At 41.6% G+C, this 15,539-nt stretch overlaps 2 protein-coding genes across 2 annotated transcripts; both read right to left on the bottom strand.

Moving 5' to 3' along the window:
* Positions 1–44: 44 nt before the first annotated feature.
* tfa (transferrin-a) lies at positions 45–4,760 on the bottom strand. Its single transcript, XM_028426925.1, has 17 exons — positions 4,628–4,760; positions 4,367–4,515; positions 3,891–3,993; positions 3,629–3,820; positions 3,402–3,531; positions 3,234–3,289; positions 2,980–3,143; positions 2,745–2,898; positions 2,498–2,661; positions 2,320–2,416; positions 2,206–2,226; positions 1,898–2,062; positions 1,632–1,782; positions 1,158–1,225; positions 889–1,073; positions 528–720; positions 45–398 (listed from the first exon to the last, which is right to left on the bottom strand). Exons 1-17 carry the CDS (start codon positions 4,665–4,667, stop codon positions 355–357), a joined length of 2,076 nt encoding a protein of 691 aa, XP_028282726.1. The 5' UTR covers positions 4,668–4,760; the 3' UTR covers positions 45–354.
* A 3,811-nt stretch (positions 4,761–8,571) lies between these two features.
* Positions 8,572–15,152, bottom strand: ubxn7 (UBX domain protein 7). The gene is made up of 11 exons (XM_028428292.1): positions 15,045–15,152; positions 13,559–13,712; positions 13,382–13,446; positions 13,228–13,293; positions 12,990–13,102; positions 12,552–12,698; positions 11,768–11,858; positions 11,462–11,592; positions 10,627–11,128; positions 10,130–10,209; positions 8,572–9,933 (listed from the first exon to the last, which is right to left on the bottom strand). Exons 1-11 carry the CDS (start codon positions 15,148–15,150, stop codon positions 9,772–9,774), a joined length of 1,617 nt encoding a protein of 538 aa, XP_028284093.1. The 5' UTR covers positions 15,151–15,152; the 3' UTR covers positions 8,572–9,771.
* Positions 15,153–15,539: the final 387 nt, after the last annotated feature.

Here is a 15,539-nt window from a genome sequence, read left to right as displayed (position 1 = left end):
TCTATCTATCTAGAAATCTGCATTGTAAAAAAAAACATCCCATGTTGTCACTGAAAGAGCGTTTTATTTGAGAAAGGGCAAAATGCATGTTAACAAAACATAGTTGATCCAATACCAAAGGCAGAGTGTAACATTTAGTTTTAACAACATGGAAAAAACTACTTGTGGACATGATTGGTTGTGTCACTGTGATTTGTGATTTGCAGGTTGGGGTAACTGTTGACTGCACTCTTCTAAAACCAGATATACAACAAGATCAGTAAGAAAAACCAGGATGGAATTCTAAAATCGACTGTAGGATGAGTGTGTGAAGTGACTGAATCACTGTGAGGCACTGCATGCTCCACATCGGTGTTAGGCTTGCTGACAGCTATGGAAAGTGCAGGACTTCTCAAGATCTGTTGGAAAGGAAGAAGACAAACATAGTATGAGAGTGCTGCAGAAATGTATTCTATAAAGTGTGTGATGCTACAAAGGGTGTTGTGTAGAATACATTGACTTGCTGTTTTGTGATTTAAGTGGCAAACCTGAAGCTGTTTCGCTGCACTGTCTGAGTGCATTCATGGCGTTCATGTATTCTTCTCCCAAAAACTGTGGATATTTATGTCCGGCTGGAACCTCCTGCAGACATTTAGTGGAGTCCTTGAAGAGGAGGTTGCGTCCGTTGTCTGACTGGAACAGTTTGAAACTGGGATCACTGCCACTGGTTCCAAACTTGGTCTGTAAAAGAATGAACATTTAAATGTAGGATTTAGATGTAAAACATCTGTGTGTAACAGTTTCTGTCTCCTCTATCTTGTGACACATTACTATCTATTTCTTTATCACACAAAAGTCTAAAAAAAAACAAAAAACGTTTATAAAAAGACCTCAAAGTTCAGTACTGACCTGCTGGTCTTGGAGGATGCTGATCACCTTGCTGCGGATCTCAGGGCGAGTCACCACAGAGTGTGCAGGCACTTTAGCCAGGTGACAGGTGAGATACTGATCGATTGGCACCGGGCTGCTGCTTCCAGGACAGATCAGCTGGTAGTCAGCAGAGTTGAGAGCACGAGCCCAGTCTGGACCATTACCTTTGATGGAAAGTGGGGGGATCAGAAGAATGTTGTGCTTTTACAGACAAGTGTAATATAAGAAAGAAAGACTTGGCCCCTTACCATCGCTGTTTTCCTTAACAATTGTGTGTTTGATAAAGGCAACATCACCAGCACCCTCAACCAGACATCTGGAATGATAAACCAAGCACAATGTTACAACAACTGGCAACACCTGCCAGTCACAAAAGCCTAAAAGAGTCAACTAGTGAGTTAGTTAGCAGGCTAACAAGCTCCTGTAGGCAATTAAGAAAGTTTATATTAATACATGCATAAGATTCTATGTGGGACCTTCAAATTAAAATATTAACACCAGCTTACGTAAGCTGGAACAACAAACTAGTTCAAGATAACACCTGTTAGCATGTCCTTAAACTATTGACTGACAGAAAGGGAGGATAACATGCAGTCTGTCCATCTTATGAGACATAACATGTATCTGCTCCAGAGGATGATACTGCAGAGTTGTTTTCAACTCCTCTCACCATAACCACCTTTGTTTTTGTTGTACACATGAGATGTTGCTTCTTACTGTACCTGAAGGCTCCAGCATAACCATAGTACTTCTCCTCAGGACTGGCCTTGCACTTGAATTCATCACCCACAGCCTTGCCGCTGCCGGCACACTGATTACAGAAAGGAGAGCTGGGTTCAGATCCTGGGGCGCAGCCAGCGCTGAAGAACTTAGCTGAGGAGAGAGAAAGACACAATAAGAGTTCAAAAAACTCCAACTTGTAAATATAGCATTTGTGTAATGCAAAATGGTTCATTTTATACAGAAGAGGAAGCTGGCCACCACTTACTGAAGTCACAGTCATTAGTCCTTTTGTAGATATGACCCATGGGGATGTTCCAGCCAGCAGTTCTGCCCACACCGGTGTGGCACGACCTCTTCCCCTGCAGGGTTTCCCAGGTCAGTCCTGAATTTTTCTTTACCACAGCAACAGCATAATAAGAGGAGGCTGTGCCTGTAAGTGTGAGTACAGGAAGAGATGGATCAGAACCGGATCAGTATTCATTAAAAATATGGACACATAGAGACAGTCCTGCTAATACAATACAGTAGTTTGTCTATATTAATAAAGCAAGAAAACATTGGTACATTTCCTACCTGTAGAGGAGCTGCACTGATCTGCGTGGACAGACACAAAGATTCATTTATTACTCATAGAAATAATAAAAACAGGCACGCACTATTTGTTTCTGTGTAATTCAAGAGTGATACCTTGATCATACTGTTCCACCATGGCAGGAACCAGGCCACACTTCCCAGCTGTGTACACCTCTCCTCCATCCACTGCTACTGCATCAGCCTCTTTACGCTAAAGGACAATTCAAAAACATACATATATAAACATATATACACACACACACATCTATTTATATATTGTTTTTTTTTTTACCATAATCTTTTTCACACACTCATCAACTGAAGGTGCATTCTGGCATTCAATGGAGGCATTTTCATCCACGAGGCTGTTGATGCTCCATGTGTCACACTTGGTGGTCTCAGCGTGTCCCACAGCACACCATCTAATGGCAGAGGATGCAATGCCTGGTGTCGGTTCTGGAGAGGGAAGTCAAATGTAACCATGAGTCAGACTGATGTGTGTTTGCATGTCTATCTGAGGTATCTGCTTTGGTATGTACCCTTCTTAAGGGACCTGATGACGCTCATGTACTCAGCACCCAGATACAGGAAGGAGTCTGTGTTTGACGGCAGTCGCACCAGCTTCGTTGTTGAGTCCTTAAACATCAGGTTCTTTGCAGGTGCGTAGGCTTCAGAAGAGTAGAGGTTAAAGTTCTGAAAGAAATCAAAGAAATGAATTTATTACTGTGGGGCAGCTATTGAAATGATGTGAGTCTTAGTTGTTATTGGTTTTACCTGTACAGCAGTGAGGCTTCTCCAGATGAATTCGGCCAGCTCTGGGTCCTTGCGGGTGACCACGGCATGTGCTGGCACTCTGGCCAGGTGGCAGTTGCGATAGTTGTCAATGGGTGCTCTGGTGTTGTCCTTGCACAGCAGCTCATATTGGGACTTTTCAGCATCTGAGTGTTTTAGGAGTTGTTTTACTTTTATTGGTTTCTTATGCGCTGGAATTACATTATAATATATAATGATAATGGTGTGATACTGACCAGGTACAGTGAGATGTTTTACAAAAGCCACATCTCCAGCGTCATCAACCAGACACCTGTGGATCAGACCAGCCCAGAGTTTGTCTTTTTCCACAAGAAAGATTCAAAACACAGCCTGAATGGAAAATAGATCAAGAAGATTCAAACTTAAGAAAGGGGGATACTGACTGGAAGGCTCCGGCATAATCGTAGTAAGGCTCTTTGTGGGACCTGGAGCAGTCTCCACGGCATGCCTGGCACAGCTTGGAGCCCCTTGTTGCCCCAGGGGCACAGCTGGATGAGAAGAAGTTGCTAACCGCTGCAAAATAAACCCCAAAACAATATTCAGAAACACTGAGGCTGGAGGCCGTGGACCCTGTAAAGACCAAAGATTCAGTCTGTTCTTTATTCCTCACCCTCCTCAATAGGTTTGTCTTCAGTGCCTGCCCACTGAATGATTTCCATAGACACCAGAGTTCCAATGGGAATGTTCCAACCTGCAGATTTTCCCAAACCAGTGTGGCATGATCTTTTCCCCCCAAGGTCTCTGATGCCAAAATTGGTGCCCTTCTTTACCACGGCGACAGCATAGTAGCAGGTGTCGGAGGCTGAAAAACACAAAATGGTAAACACCTTCCTGCTTGTTGCATTGGTAACGTTTCTGAAACACAGACTTACAGGTGCCATAGTCCTCGGCAATGATTGGCTGCAGGTCGTAGTTGTTCAGTCCGGCAATGTAAACGTCTCCTCCATCCAAAGTGATGGCGTCTGCTTCAGCAGCCTGTTAAAAACGCACATTATCACAACTAGCAGCAGCATGTGTGAGGTCTTTATGAGCATGCACACTCAGTAACAGAACATTTACTCCACAGGTGGAGGCCCAATTAAGTCCAGATGCTGTCCATGTAAATAGATGATTTCATCAAATCTTTGTAAATAAGCTTAGCATCCTGTATTAACTTTCAGTCTGTTTTTGTTTTTTGTTGTTGTTGTTTGTTCAAATAAACCTGTTTGCATTTGGTATTAATACATTTACTTAAAGTATTTGAATCCTTCAACAGTGGATTATGTATCAGCACGCTGAGAGATGCAGCGTGACAATAAGTGGGATGCACAGCTACTGGTGTGCTTTGAATAATGTTACAATTTCCCACCTTAATTGCAGTAATGCAATCGATGGTGTTGTCCCGTTTCACGCAGGAGAACGCAGGAGCTGCCGCTGCAAGGTCCGTACACTTCCTGAGTTCCTGCTCCGACTTTACGCACCATCTCACTTTGTCAGCGGGGGCCGCGAGCACGGCGGCTGCAAACACAGAGTGATCAATTGATTAATCAGTCAGTACGTGATTAAAAAAACTACCAAGATTAAAATGTGTTTGTTTTTCTTTTCTTCTTCTTCTTCTTTTTTTTTTTACCGAGGCATCCGAGCAGCGCCACGGGGAGGAGAAGCTTCATGCTGGACGGCGGGCTTTCCAGATCAGCAGAGCAGAGTGTCAGAGAGGCAGCTCAGGCTTTTATAGCAGATCTGACTGGACCGGGACAAAAGATAAGCCACAGTTTACTCAGGTTTCCTAATGTGCGCGTGTGTGGGCGAGGACACGTGTACTGTTCAGAAAACACACACACACACACACACAGTCAGAGAGAAAAACAGATTAGGCTTTCAGTCCCAAATTTCCACATAATGGAAATTCGCAGGTGCTCAGATGTAAAAGCTGTCCAGTTATTTATTTACACACATTCTCTCTGCTTTGTTACTGTGTCTGTTCTCACTGTCTAACTCCCCTGCTTGGACAAATAGAGTTGAAGGATTGATTGATTAGATTGACTAAGACTTCTCAAAACATGTGAAGGAGTTTTCATTAAATCTACCCAATCTGTTTAGTGGAATTAAGTTGTTTTGCCAAAATGTAAAAATGCTTCTTCTTATTATTATTATTAAGTCACTTGACTTTGACTTGACTTTGATTATTATTATGGAACTGATCTGGCCTGATATTTGCTGTAGTATAAGTAGCCTATGAAGAGTTTTATTGGCTTTTCCCATATTTCCTTAGTCAGACATGTTGCTATTCAACATAGCAGTATGTCTGAAGATATAAAGCAGTAATGTGTATTTTGTAAATAAATGCTGAGTTTATAAAACGGCTTCACTTCTGCAGACTGACTCTCCTGAGACATATGAATGTTAAAAATGACATTTATCTAACTTAGAAAAGCTGTAGACCCACATAAGAGTCATGTTTACAGAGTCAATATTACACAATACATGAGCTAAGGTTCATGCTGATTAGCAAATTAAACCAATAACACCTCATTCCTAGTTCTTTTCCAGTGTCAGATCATTTCATGTTTCACATGATACAGTAGAAATATGTAAATAGGTGCAAAAACAGAAACAGAAATTTGTCAGGGAGGTTAGTTTGTGCACAGACATTAAGCAGAAGGTGGTGATCATTGTGCAAAACTTCACATATTGCATGTTAATTGTCTGCCTGATTTGCTTCTCAAGCAGGCTACGATGCTAACAATGCTAATCGGCTGATCTGCAGTGACCTAGCAATTCATGTAAGGAGGCAGCTGGCCAGTCAGCAGTTTAATCAGCAAAAGTTTAACTAAACTATATAAAAAATTTGCCCTAGAAGACAAAGACCACATGAGTGAAATGTAAATAAAGTGATTCTTTCATCTTTCCATTTTTTACCCACTTTATCCCACACAGGGTCAGGGGGCTGGAGTCCTGGCTGTCAATGGGAAAGAGGTGGAGAACAAACTGAACAGGTGACCAGTCTATCACACAGAGGCAGCCAGTGACATTACACCTACAGTGTAGGTCTTTGGAATGTGGGAGGAAGCTGGAGTACCCCAAGAAAACCCCCAGGATCAAACCAGAAACCTTCTTGTTGTGAGGTGACAACAATTCACAGCGCTTTACAGAATTAAAAGACATAAAAATAAACACAAATCTACAATTTAAAATAAGGATGAAAGAAACCGATAAAGGTGTAAATATGAGAGAAAAATGAGAAAGAGTTAAAAAGCATTAGGAGTACTGCAGGCGGTGTAAGAAAAGGAAGTTTTTAAATTGAAAAGCAGCTTCCAACATGTTTAGTTCTGAGGACAACCAGTAGTATAGTTCATACTTCCTGGTTGTACTCAAGACCCAATATCAAAATGTACCAAAAGGGGGAATCTCCAGATTACGCAACATATTATTTGGAGAGTTGCAAGCTGATAAGTCTGTGCTGAATCGCTATAGACTATGTAACTCTGACCTTAGCTTCACTGCAGTTATTGATCACTTTTTCTCCCTACACAGAAATTACGTGTGCCATTCTGATAGCCTAATTTTAGTGACACACATATAAGAAAAAAATGCTGAAGTTTGATATTACACTCTAGTTGTTAATACTGTTAATGCTGCCCTCACCTGTCCACTAGTTGTCCTCAGTGTGTTTTCTTCTGTACGTTCTCACCTGATCCTTCTTCCTTCCTCCACACCTGTAGTATAGACATATCCGCTCTGCCTCCACTCACCTCCTGTGGTACCAAGCTCTGTGTGTGTGTGTTTCTTTTATGTCTGATCTCAGTCCAGATAAAGAGTTTGGCCTTCATTATCTGCTTTGTGAGCATCGTCCTTGCAGATTGCCCTTGTCAAATCTGTGCTGACACTTCAGAGAGCTCGTGCAGGCACAACGCGATATGCCCTTTTTGTCACTGGTCTCACTGAAATTTACAGTTCTCTTTCAATGTTCATATCTCACTATGGGACTCGCCCCCTCCACAGTGAGATAGAGCAGTAATCCCATTTACAGGCATGATAAATCTGAAAACTGCCCACAAAGGTTCGTGTTTACATTAGTGGTAACAACACATATTTAGCACTATATCTTTGTAATGTAGTTGATGAAGCATCAATGTTGTCTGTCTGACAGAGATCACAGACCACTAAGTCATCCTGACTGTGCTGAATGAGAGCAGATAAGACTATCATCCATCATTGTTCTCCAGAAACATGCTAAGGGTAAACAAGGCACACCAATGATTATGCAGTTTTTTTTCTTTATGTGGCCAGTCAGCTTTCCAGATACAGGTAAGATCTTGCACACAAGGCTAGCTGCCATGTGGTTAGCATTGGACTGAGAGGTAAAAGTGGAGCTAACTGTGACAGTTAACACACGGACGGTGATGACTCATCCTGACACCCAAACATATTAAAAATGCTCCTTGTCAGACCTTTTGACAGGAGGCATCATGGAAGGATGTTGCTGAGGAAAAAGAAGCACACAACATTCTACCTTGAGCATAGTCCACTCCTACACTGACACGCTTTCTCCAATAAACATGGAGAAGTCTTGGCCTTGTACTACTGCCATTTAGACTTCATTATCATCGTCTAAATGGCAGTAATGATGAGGAACAAATCAAAAGGTGCTACATTCAAATCTGAGCCACCAGATGCTGACATCCATTTTCCCAAATAGTGCTGACTTGGAAATACCTCACAAAGCTGAACTGCAGATGTAAAGCTATATAACACATCTTCCTGTGGCTCAAGTCACAAACGTACCAGTCATTTGTAACATATCTAGAGATGGTTATAGAAGAGAGATTCAAATCCCTTATTCACAAATATCTCTGCACCACAGGCTGTGAGGAGTGCTTAAACAGTCAGATTGGGAACTTGTAGGAGAATTAGCAAAGTCCTCTTTTCAACTACGCCTCGGCCCTGATCACACATTAACTTCTATTGATTTATTCTGAGAATGAACTGAAAGGTCCATGGATGACTGGGGTCATCGGCCTTTTATCCAACAGACAGGACCCTAAAGCAAACCAGGCCTGAAGGCTGACGTGATGTTTACCTTGCTAAACATTTCAGCACAGATTTATAAATTTAGCTCCAGTGTGAAATAAATACGGGACATCACTGCTCCGAGAGGAAAACATTCGGTAATTTTAAGACTCTTGAAGGCTTTTAGCGTCTAAAAATACAAACAACAAACCTGTGAAAAACTGATCAATTTAGATTATTTTTTAAAGGGAACTTAAAATTCAGTTATTTAAAAATGCTGACTGGTTCCACATATTTAGGTGAATATGACAGCAGGTATAATCTCATACATTTGTCTAAATGTCTTGACTCTGTAGGACACGATTTAAAAAATAAACATTAAATTTGCACTAACAAACCTGTAAATATGAACCAAATATCGACCAGAAGTTACCACATAACTTCTGTTCTGTATCTGGAGAAGAGACATGCGGCTGTAACATCAGCATCTACAAGTAATGAGTTAACTGGTTGGATAAGTCATATTTAGTGCAGACTGGATGCTACACTAACATGATGGTTATCCTTCCTCCTGCCCCAGGTATAAGCAGATCTTGGTTCTAGACTAAAGAAAGTGTTGATGCTGCTCTAAATCTATTTTTTCCTGTTATATTGTGCTTTTGAAAGAATTGGTGGCTCCAGCCTCTCCCTCTAGTTGTCTAAGTGAAGGAAGTTAAGTTTTTGAGGTCAGCCTGCATAACCAAACATTCTCTCATCTGAATTCCACACAGTGCATATTACAGGGTCTTTAATATTCTGTGACATCAGTAATCTTCCTTCTGTTTTGTTAGCATCTGTGGTACAGTATACATTTGTTTTGTAAACGGATGGGATGAGATTTGTATTTTTTTTTTTTAAATTTGTTTTGTTCCTTCAATCAAAGAACACAAACCAATTTCGAAATAAAAGACTAACAAAAGACTCAGCTGCGTGTGTCTTGGTTTTTTGGTGGTTATATTTCAACATCAGCATATTTTCTTGGCAGCATATAAAAAAAGAAAGAAAACAATGACTACAGCTAAATATCAGTCTCTCTAAACCATCTCCTTTGTACAGTGTAGGTCCGTCTGATGAGATGCACCACCTTTCATTTATTCCCTATCTGTATCAAAAGACACATTTTCCTGACTTTTTCAACTTTTTCTGAACATTCTAACAGTGACTGAGAGACCAAATTTGGGTCAAAATGAACAAGTATGAGCCTCCCTTTACCTGTCCCAGGTACAGAAAATAACAAGAGGAGCTAGAAAATAAACTCTGACATTTAATGTCCGTTCTGGGAGGTAAAAGTCTGTTTGTACAAGTCCCTGGCGACCCATCATCAATTAGAGATCCGTTATTCGAGTGTTTTTTATACGAACTGGAGCTATGTGAACAGGAGCTATTCTGTTCTGACATGCCTCAGTGCGCAAAATCAATTGAGACCTGCATCGGAACAGGATATAACATTAAAAAATATTAACGAGTGCTGGCATCCGTGACACCTTACTGGCCAATTGCAGAGCACTACAAAGGGATTAGGCTGTCAGTAGAAGTCGTCAGTATTCAGACTATTGGAGTGGTGGTAAAAGTAGTCCATCCACTAACAGATGACCTTGGCAAAAACGAGGGGCCTACTTCCAGAACAAAAGGTTTATGGGGTCAAGGCCAGTAACACTGTCCCAGATCGTTTGTGAAAGGGTGAGGTCTATCAGAGACGCAGACAAGCAAAAAAGTGTGTGAAGGCTAGTTCCTCTCCTGCACAAATACAGTCTCCTGTGGACAAAGACCCGCCTCCTGCAGTGTGATGTCATAGTCCAAGTGGGCAAGCTTTCTTCTGGGAAAGTTGGTGACGAGTTCAAAACGTTCATTAGGGTAACCCTTGGACTGGACGTGTCTTACCAGGGCCTTGAAGGGAGAGAGTAATACACGGCATGTCAATATTTTATACAATCGTTTGAATGATCATGCATTTTATTTTACTTAAAGCTACAGAGTGGACCTTTTATCTTCCCCACTCACAAGTGATGTCAATGCTGGTATGTGACGTGAATATGTTCCACACTATAGCTTTAAACTAAAAAGAAATCTGTGGTGTACTCACCAAAAGTTTTGCTTTAGAAGATAATGAAATCTGCTCTCTCTGTCCGTCTGGGTAACGAAGCATCAACCTGGCTTTGGGACCTTTTAAAACACAAAAACATGTTATTTCTTTTAAAGTACTGCTCCAATAGGGCTGCAATCACATCAGCATCAGGACAGGTGAACGCATTAAAAACTGACATTCATTTCAAGAGTCTGTCCAGCAGTACACTGGTGATGCCAGCACAGGGGACTCCAATGAAAACATGCAGTATCGTTTGGCAAAATATGCCTCCACCATACAACATGAGGACAAAGAGTATTTTTTTTTTTTAGTTCACAAATTAAATAATGTGGAATTCCTTCATCATATGTTTTCACAAGTACCTGACTGCTAAAGAAATTGGACAAACTCTTCCAAGACATACCCTACTCTAACCCTAATCAAAGGGCGTCAAGACAGCACAAATCTTTGCTTGGACATACTTTAAGAAAACGACAGGTTTGAATGTGTTGTACCATTATCATCAGGACAGTTCACATCACACGTTGTGGTGGTGCTAATCTTGGAAGTTCCGGCACTTTCTGCTGTTGAGGCGCAGTGGTTTCCTTCAGAGTCGGCACTGGGTTGCGGATGACGAGGACCAGTGGACAAGGGCTCCAGATGGTTCTTTTTGCTCTCCTCTTTTTTGTGACTATGGTTGTTTTCTTTGTATGGAGACTTTCTGTGGGAAGAGGTGGAACTATCAGGATGTAGATGCTGCAGGACAGCAGCAGCTGAAGGGGTCGGGGTGTGTTTGTTGGTAGAGATTTTCTCTGAAGGTGCTGAAGTTTCACTATCTGAGCAATCAACAGAGACGGGGCCCTCGCTGTCAGAGAAAGCCTCTGCGTCGGATTCGTCGTCTGATCGGGGTGAATCAGGGGGTTCAGGGACATTTGAGGAGTCATAGTGGGTCTCCTGTAGTGAGGCTCGGATCGCTGCCTCCAGCTGGCTGTCTTCACTGGCGTCAATCAAACTCTCCTAAAACCACACAAAGAGTGCAGCTGTAGCAAATGTATCAGTGGGCACAAAAAAGAGCAGAACTTACTATCGTAGTTATGTGACAATATTGAATCTAACAGCTATTGTTAAAATGTGAGAATTTCCGGAAATGAGTGATGATGCCTGAAACTAAAGAAGACATTTTACAAATTTTTCAGATAAAGTCCTAGATGATGATGATGTTTCGAAAACTGATCTGAGCTGTGGTAGAAAAAATTCCAGCAGAGTCAAAGAAAGAGAGAAGAGTTCCAATTAAAGCAGAAACAGAATGAGAATTAGAAGTAGAGGCGACACATGAGATGAAAAACCCACAGAGCGAGCTCGTTTGGCAGGGGGTGCGTGGCAGGATAGCCCATCGAGCTGCCCATGCTCTGCCAGGAAGCCTGTTGCCTGCTCCAGGAACGATGCAACATCCAGCTGGTTCCACTCCACCATTTTCTGACCTAAATTAAACATGGTTGGAAGAGAATAAATCAATATTAATAATCCATATTAAAGGCAGCAAACAGTATGCATGAAAGGGACACACCAAGTTTGGATCTACACTGCAGATGTGTGCAACTAGTGTAAGAGCTTTGCTGAGTTATCAGTAAGCTGCCAAATCACATAAAACCTCACCTGTGCGTGGATCAAGGATGGAAATGTAGGGAAACTTGTTCAGCTTATAAAACTGGATGTATCTTTGTCCCTCTTCACTGTCGTGATATACCTGTAAAGAAATACAAAACAATGAGTGATATAGAAATGAGTTTGCACTGAGTAATGAGTGTGAGTCTTTGTGCAGACTCTTTTGGATTCTGTCTTAACTGCAGGCTTTTTTCAGTGTAGGAAGACATTTTCATAGTTGTGCATTTTTGGGTCTGTGACACTGTTGTGTTCTGTTGACTCATGGCAAGTGAAGAAGACTAGTTGTAGTATCACAGAATAAGCTACAGTCTGTTAGCTGCAGGGTGTAAAGACCCAACAGGGTGTAATTAAAAAATTAGTGAGAAAGCACACTCAGTATCCTCTACAGAAAAAGGCCCATATCGAAAGCAATTAAACTTGTCACTGCAGTTCAGGATTTTAAATTTGCATTGTAAATACAGGTGCTTTTTTACTACCAGCTACAGTGGTGGCAGACTGAATCTTGTTGAACAAAGACTGATGCTCAACATGGTTGTTTCACTCAGGTTCAAAGACACATTGGATTATGGACACCATATGACACTTGTCCTCCCACTAGTGGCACACCACATAAAGCAGTCCGTTTTACACTTCCCTAATGGAACAGAGTAGTTAAAACATCCATCAAACCACCTCAAACTCTTTGAACAGAAAAAGACATCAACACAAAGTCTGCTGAACATAAAACTCTCCGACCACATACTGTATGACACGGGGCACTTCTGACACTGCATACCTGCCAGAATATGAAATGTTCTCTGATGATGGTCTTCACTGCATCATTACTCCACACATCCCTATTCAGGCACTGACAGGCAAAATCCTGAACATTCTGAATGTTGATCATTAGCCACTTGTTCTCCAGCTGCCCACAGTCTTTAGCCTGTAAGTGCAAAAGAGGAAATGTAGAATCAGACTCAAGACACCGATGTGGATTTATTTATGCCAAATCACATCTGTACCTGGAAGATAAATGGTAACAGTAACGAAAAGGTCCCCTTATAGAATGACTAGAACATCTGTATCAATGGTAAGTAATCACATATCAGGATGGAAACAGCCTGCACCTGGTTTCCCACCTGTGATCTACAAAGTCATCATCTGAAATTTCACTGAAAGTTCACACAAACTGAATAAAGGCGTGGTGTAAAGTGTCCAGCAAGTGATTCCTCACCGTCTCAAAGCTGCCTTTGTGCATGAGCTCAATGGGAGGACGGAAAAGGTCTGCCAGAGTGCTCAGTTTCTTATCCACTGTTCCACCGTTACGCAGCTCCTGTTCCTGGCGGACTAGAAAAAGAAAGAAAAAAAACATTCACAGTCACAGGAAGTAAATACACTGTGATACAAAGTTTGAAAGGAATTCTCTTGCTTCGACCTCTGCAAAACAGAATGTTTAGCTTGCACATACGCACTTGTTTCTGTTTGGAAGTCTCGGAAACCATCAAATATCGACCGAGCAGGTCTTCTTCTCTTTGGCACTGGATATATAACAGACACATACAGTCTCAGTCACCATCTATACCGCTATTTGTGTGAAGTAGAACAAAAGAAGAAGCCATATGATACCTCCAAATAGTGGTTCTGGCTCCACCAATATATCCTGCTTCTGGGGGATAGGTGCTCGCACTTCACTGAGACATAAGGCAAATCATATTTACTTTCAGAAGCAATAAACACTGAGAGCACGTACAAAAGAGAGCGTATCTCATTAAAAGTCATGGAGACAAACATCAAACATCTTACTCTGTCGGGGGAGCTCTGCTGCTTGATGCCACTGAACTGGAGCTTGTGCTGGGCTCCTCTGCTATCCCACCTCCATCCAGAAACATTGTCACAGCCATCTCCAGGTTGTTGTTGCATGCTTCCAGCATATGTTTTCCGACGCTCTCTGTGGCCCCTGGAAGTTAGTGAGATGAAATGTACAGATTAAAACTGTGTTTATCTTGAAAACTGAGCAGTTGTTTATGGATATTTTGATTAATCCATCAGATGAAAAAGCTGGATGTTAAAGACACTTGCTGATCTGTGTTGGTCAATGGAAAAACATCTGATTCTGTAAATGGTTAAAGCATTATGACCAATATGTAAACCACAATAAACAATGTAGAATTTGCATTGTCTCTGCAGCTGGTGAATTCACATACTTGGATGGATTCATATTATACTTTAATTTGCACAACCTGTAAGCACTTCACTACAAATATCTATCTATTTTTTGCCTCTTGACAATACGTTTTCATTTCACTATATGGTGACAGTGAATACATGCACAGGAAGTTATTTTGTTCCTTAAATTGCTTGAATCAAACGAGTCCTTGCAAAATAACTGCAGCGCTATAGTAAAATAAGTTACAACGAACACATGGTTCACATAGGAAAAATGAATACATATTTACGAAGGACGTGTTTTAATTAGCGGCAACGGGCACTGCTTGTATTATAAAAATAGCCAAACGATAAAACATTCCTTCATGTCTTCAGATCCTGAATCACAATTACCGATAAAAGTATCTACATCTATAAATATGACAAAACACAGCATCAGGATGAACTTGTAGCGAGTTTGAAGTGCATAGTACCGTGTGGCTACAACGAGCCATCCGTCTGTACTGCGCATGTCCGTTTCACTTTCCAAGTCAAGCAGCCCCTGTACTGTGTCCTCTCTTCCCCGTTAAATAACTTTAAAATGAAACACTGTCCATCCTGTCAAAGCGTTCATAAACTATCGAGGACCTCTGTGCCAATAGTCGGAGATAAAAAAGTGTGTTCATTCAAGAGTAGCTAACGTCCCAGTCACAGCAAAAAATGATAGCAACACAACATGAAGCCTGGCTGATGATGAAGAAGGGAAATGTTACACAGCCGACGTCCATTCCACACTATCCAACAACAAGCCATGCAAAGGAGCAGAAATCCGTTCTTATAGCGAGATACTGTCTGTGATGAGCACTACTAAGGAAATAACATATTTTTAAGTAACCGTGGAAGGTAAAATTCAAAGCCGGTGGCTTTATGATCCCTTTCGGAATCTTTCATTTTAGTTTAGCTTATAACTGACTGTGCTTTTCCCCTCTGCAAAGCATTGACAGCGCAGGGGCAAGAGCAAGACTTCACGTCTGCTTTCTTATCTGCGCCCTGATTTTGTGGTTTGCTGGGCAAGGGTAGCGTTCCTGTATGAGCACCCATACCTACTTAATAGATCAAATGTTAAATAAAAGGTTATTTTTACCTGTTATTGCTGTGAATTGTTGTATTAACCCGTTCACCCCCGGAGCTGAGGTGTCTCCGAGCGCCGCCATCTTACCGCCACAAACAACAACATACATGTGGCGCATGCGCTACGACATCCTTTTCCCCCTCCTGCCTGGCGCGGCGCGAGCACCAAGCGTAACCATAGGCTAGCGCTGCATTGTGGGTAATGTAGTGTAATGTAGTTAAACAAAACTACCGCGTAACTTATATTTAAATAAATATTGCATTTGTCAGGGTATCGCATATTTATGAGTAAACATAAATTGAAATAAATGTCATTAAATGTATTTAAATATGACATGACATTTATTTTAATTCAGGATGTAGATGCTGCAGGACAGCAGCAGCTGAAGGGGTCGGGGTGTGTTTGTTGGTAGAGATTTTCTCTGAAGGTGCTGAAGTTTCACTATCTGAGCAATCAACAGAGACGGGGCCCTCGCTGTCAGAGAAAGCCTCTGCGTCGGATTCGTCG

The sequence above is a fragment of the Parambassis ranga genome, chromosome 17 (genome assembly GCF_900634625.1).
Source record: "Parambassis ranga chromosome 17, fParRan2.1, whole genome shotgun sequence".
Classification (NCBI taxonomy): Eukaryota; Metazoa; Chordata; class Actinopteri; family Ambassidae; genus Parambassis; species Parambassis ranga.
This window is presented reverse-complemented; position numbering and strand designations above follow the sequence as displayed.

Excerpts from the sequence above, each read along its gene's own strand:
- ubxn7 (XM_028428292.1), bottom strand. The coding sequence starts at position 15,150 with ATGCGCCACATGTATGTTGTTGTTTGTGGCGGTAAGATGGCGGCGCTC. Across the intron at positions 12,699-12,989 it reads ACAAAGGCAGCTTTGAGACG|GCTAAAGACTGTGGGCAGCT; the intron begins GTGAGGAATCAC and ends TTGCACTTACAG. Across the intron at positions 11,859-12,551 it reads AACATTTCATATTCTGGCAG|GTATATCACGACAGTGAAGA; the intron begins GTATGCAGTGTC and ends ATTTCTTTACAG.
- tfa (XM_028426925.1), bottom strand. The coding sequence starts at position 4,667 with ATGAAGCTTCTCCTCCCCGTGGCGCTGCTCGGATGCCTCG. Across the intron at positions 1,074-1,157 it reads TGTTAAGGAAAACAGCGATG|GTAATGGTCCAGACTGGGCT; the intron begins GTAAGGGGCCAA and ends TTTCCATCAAAG. Across the intron at positions 399-527 it reads GTGCAGCGAAACAGCTTCAG|ATCTTGAGAAGTCCTGCACT; the intron begins GTTTGCCACTTA and ends CCTTTCCAACAG.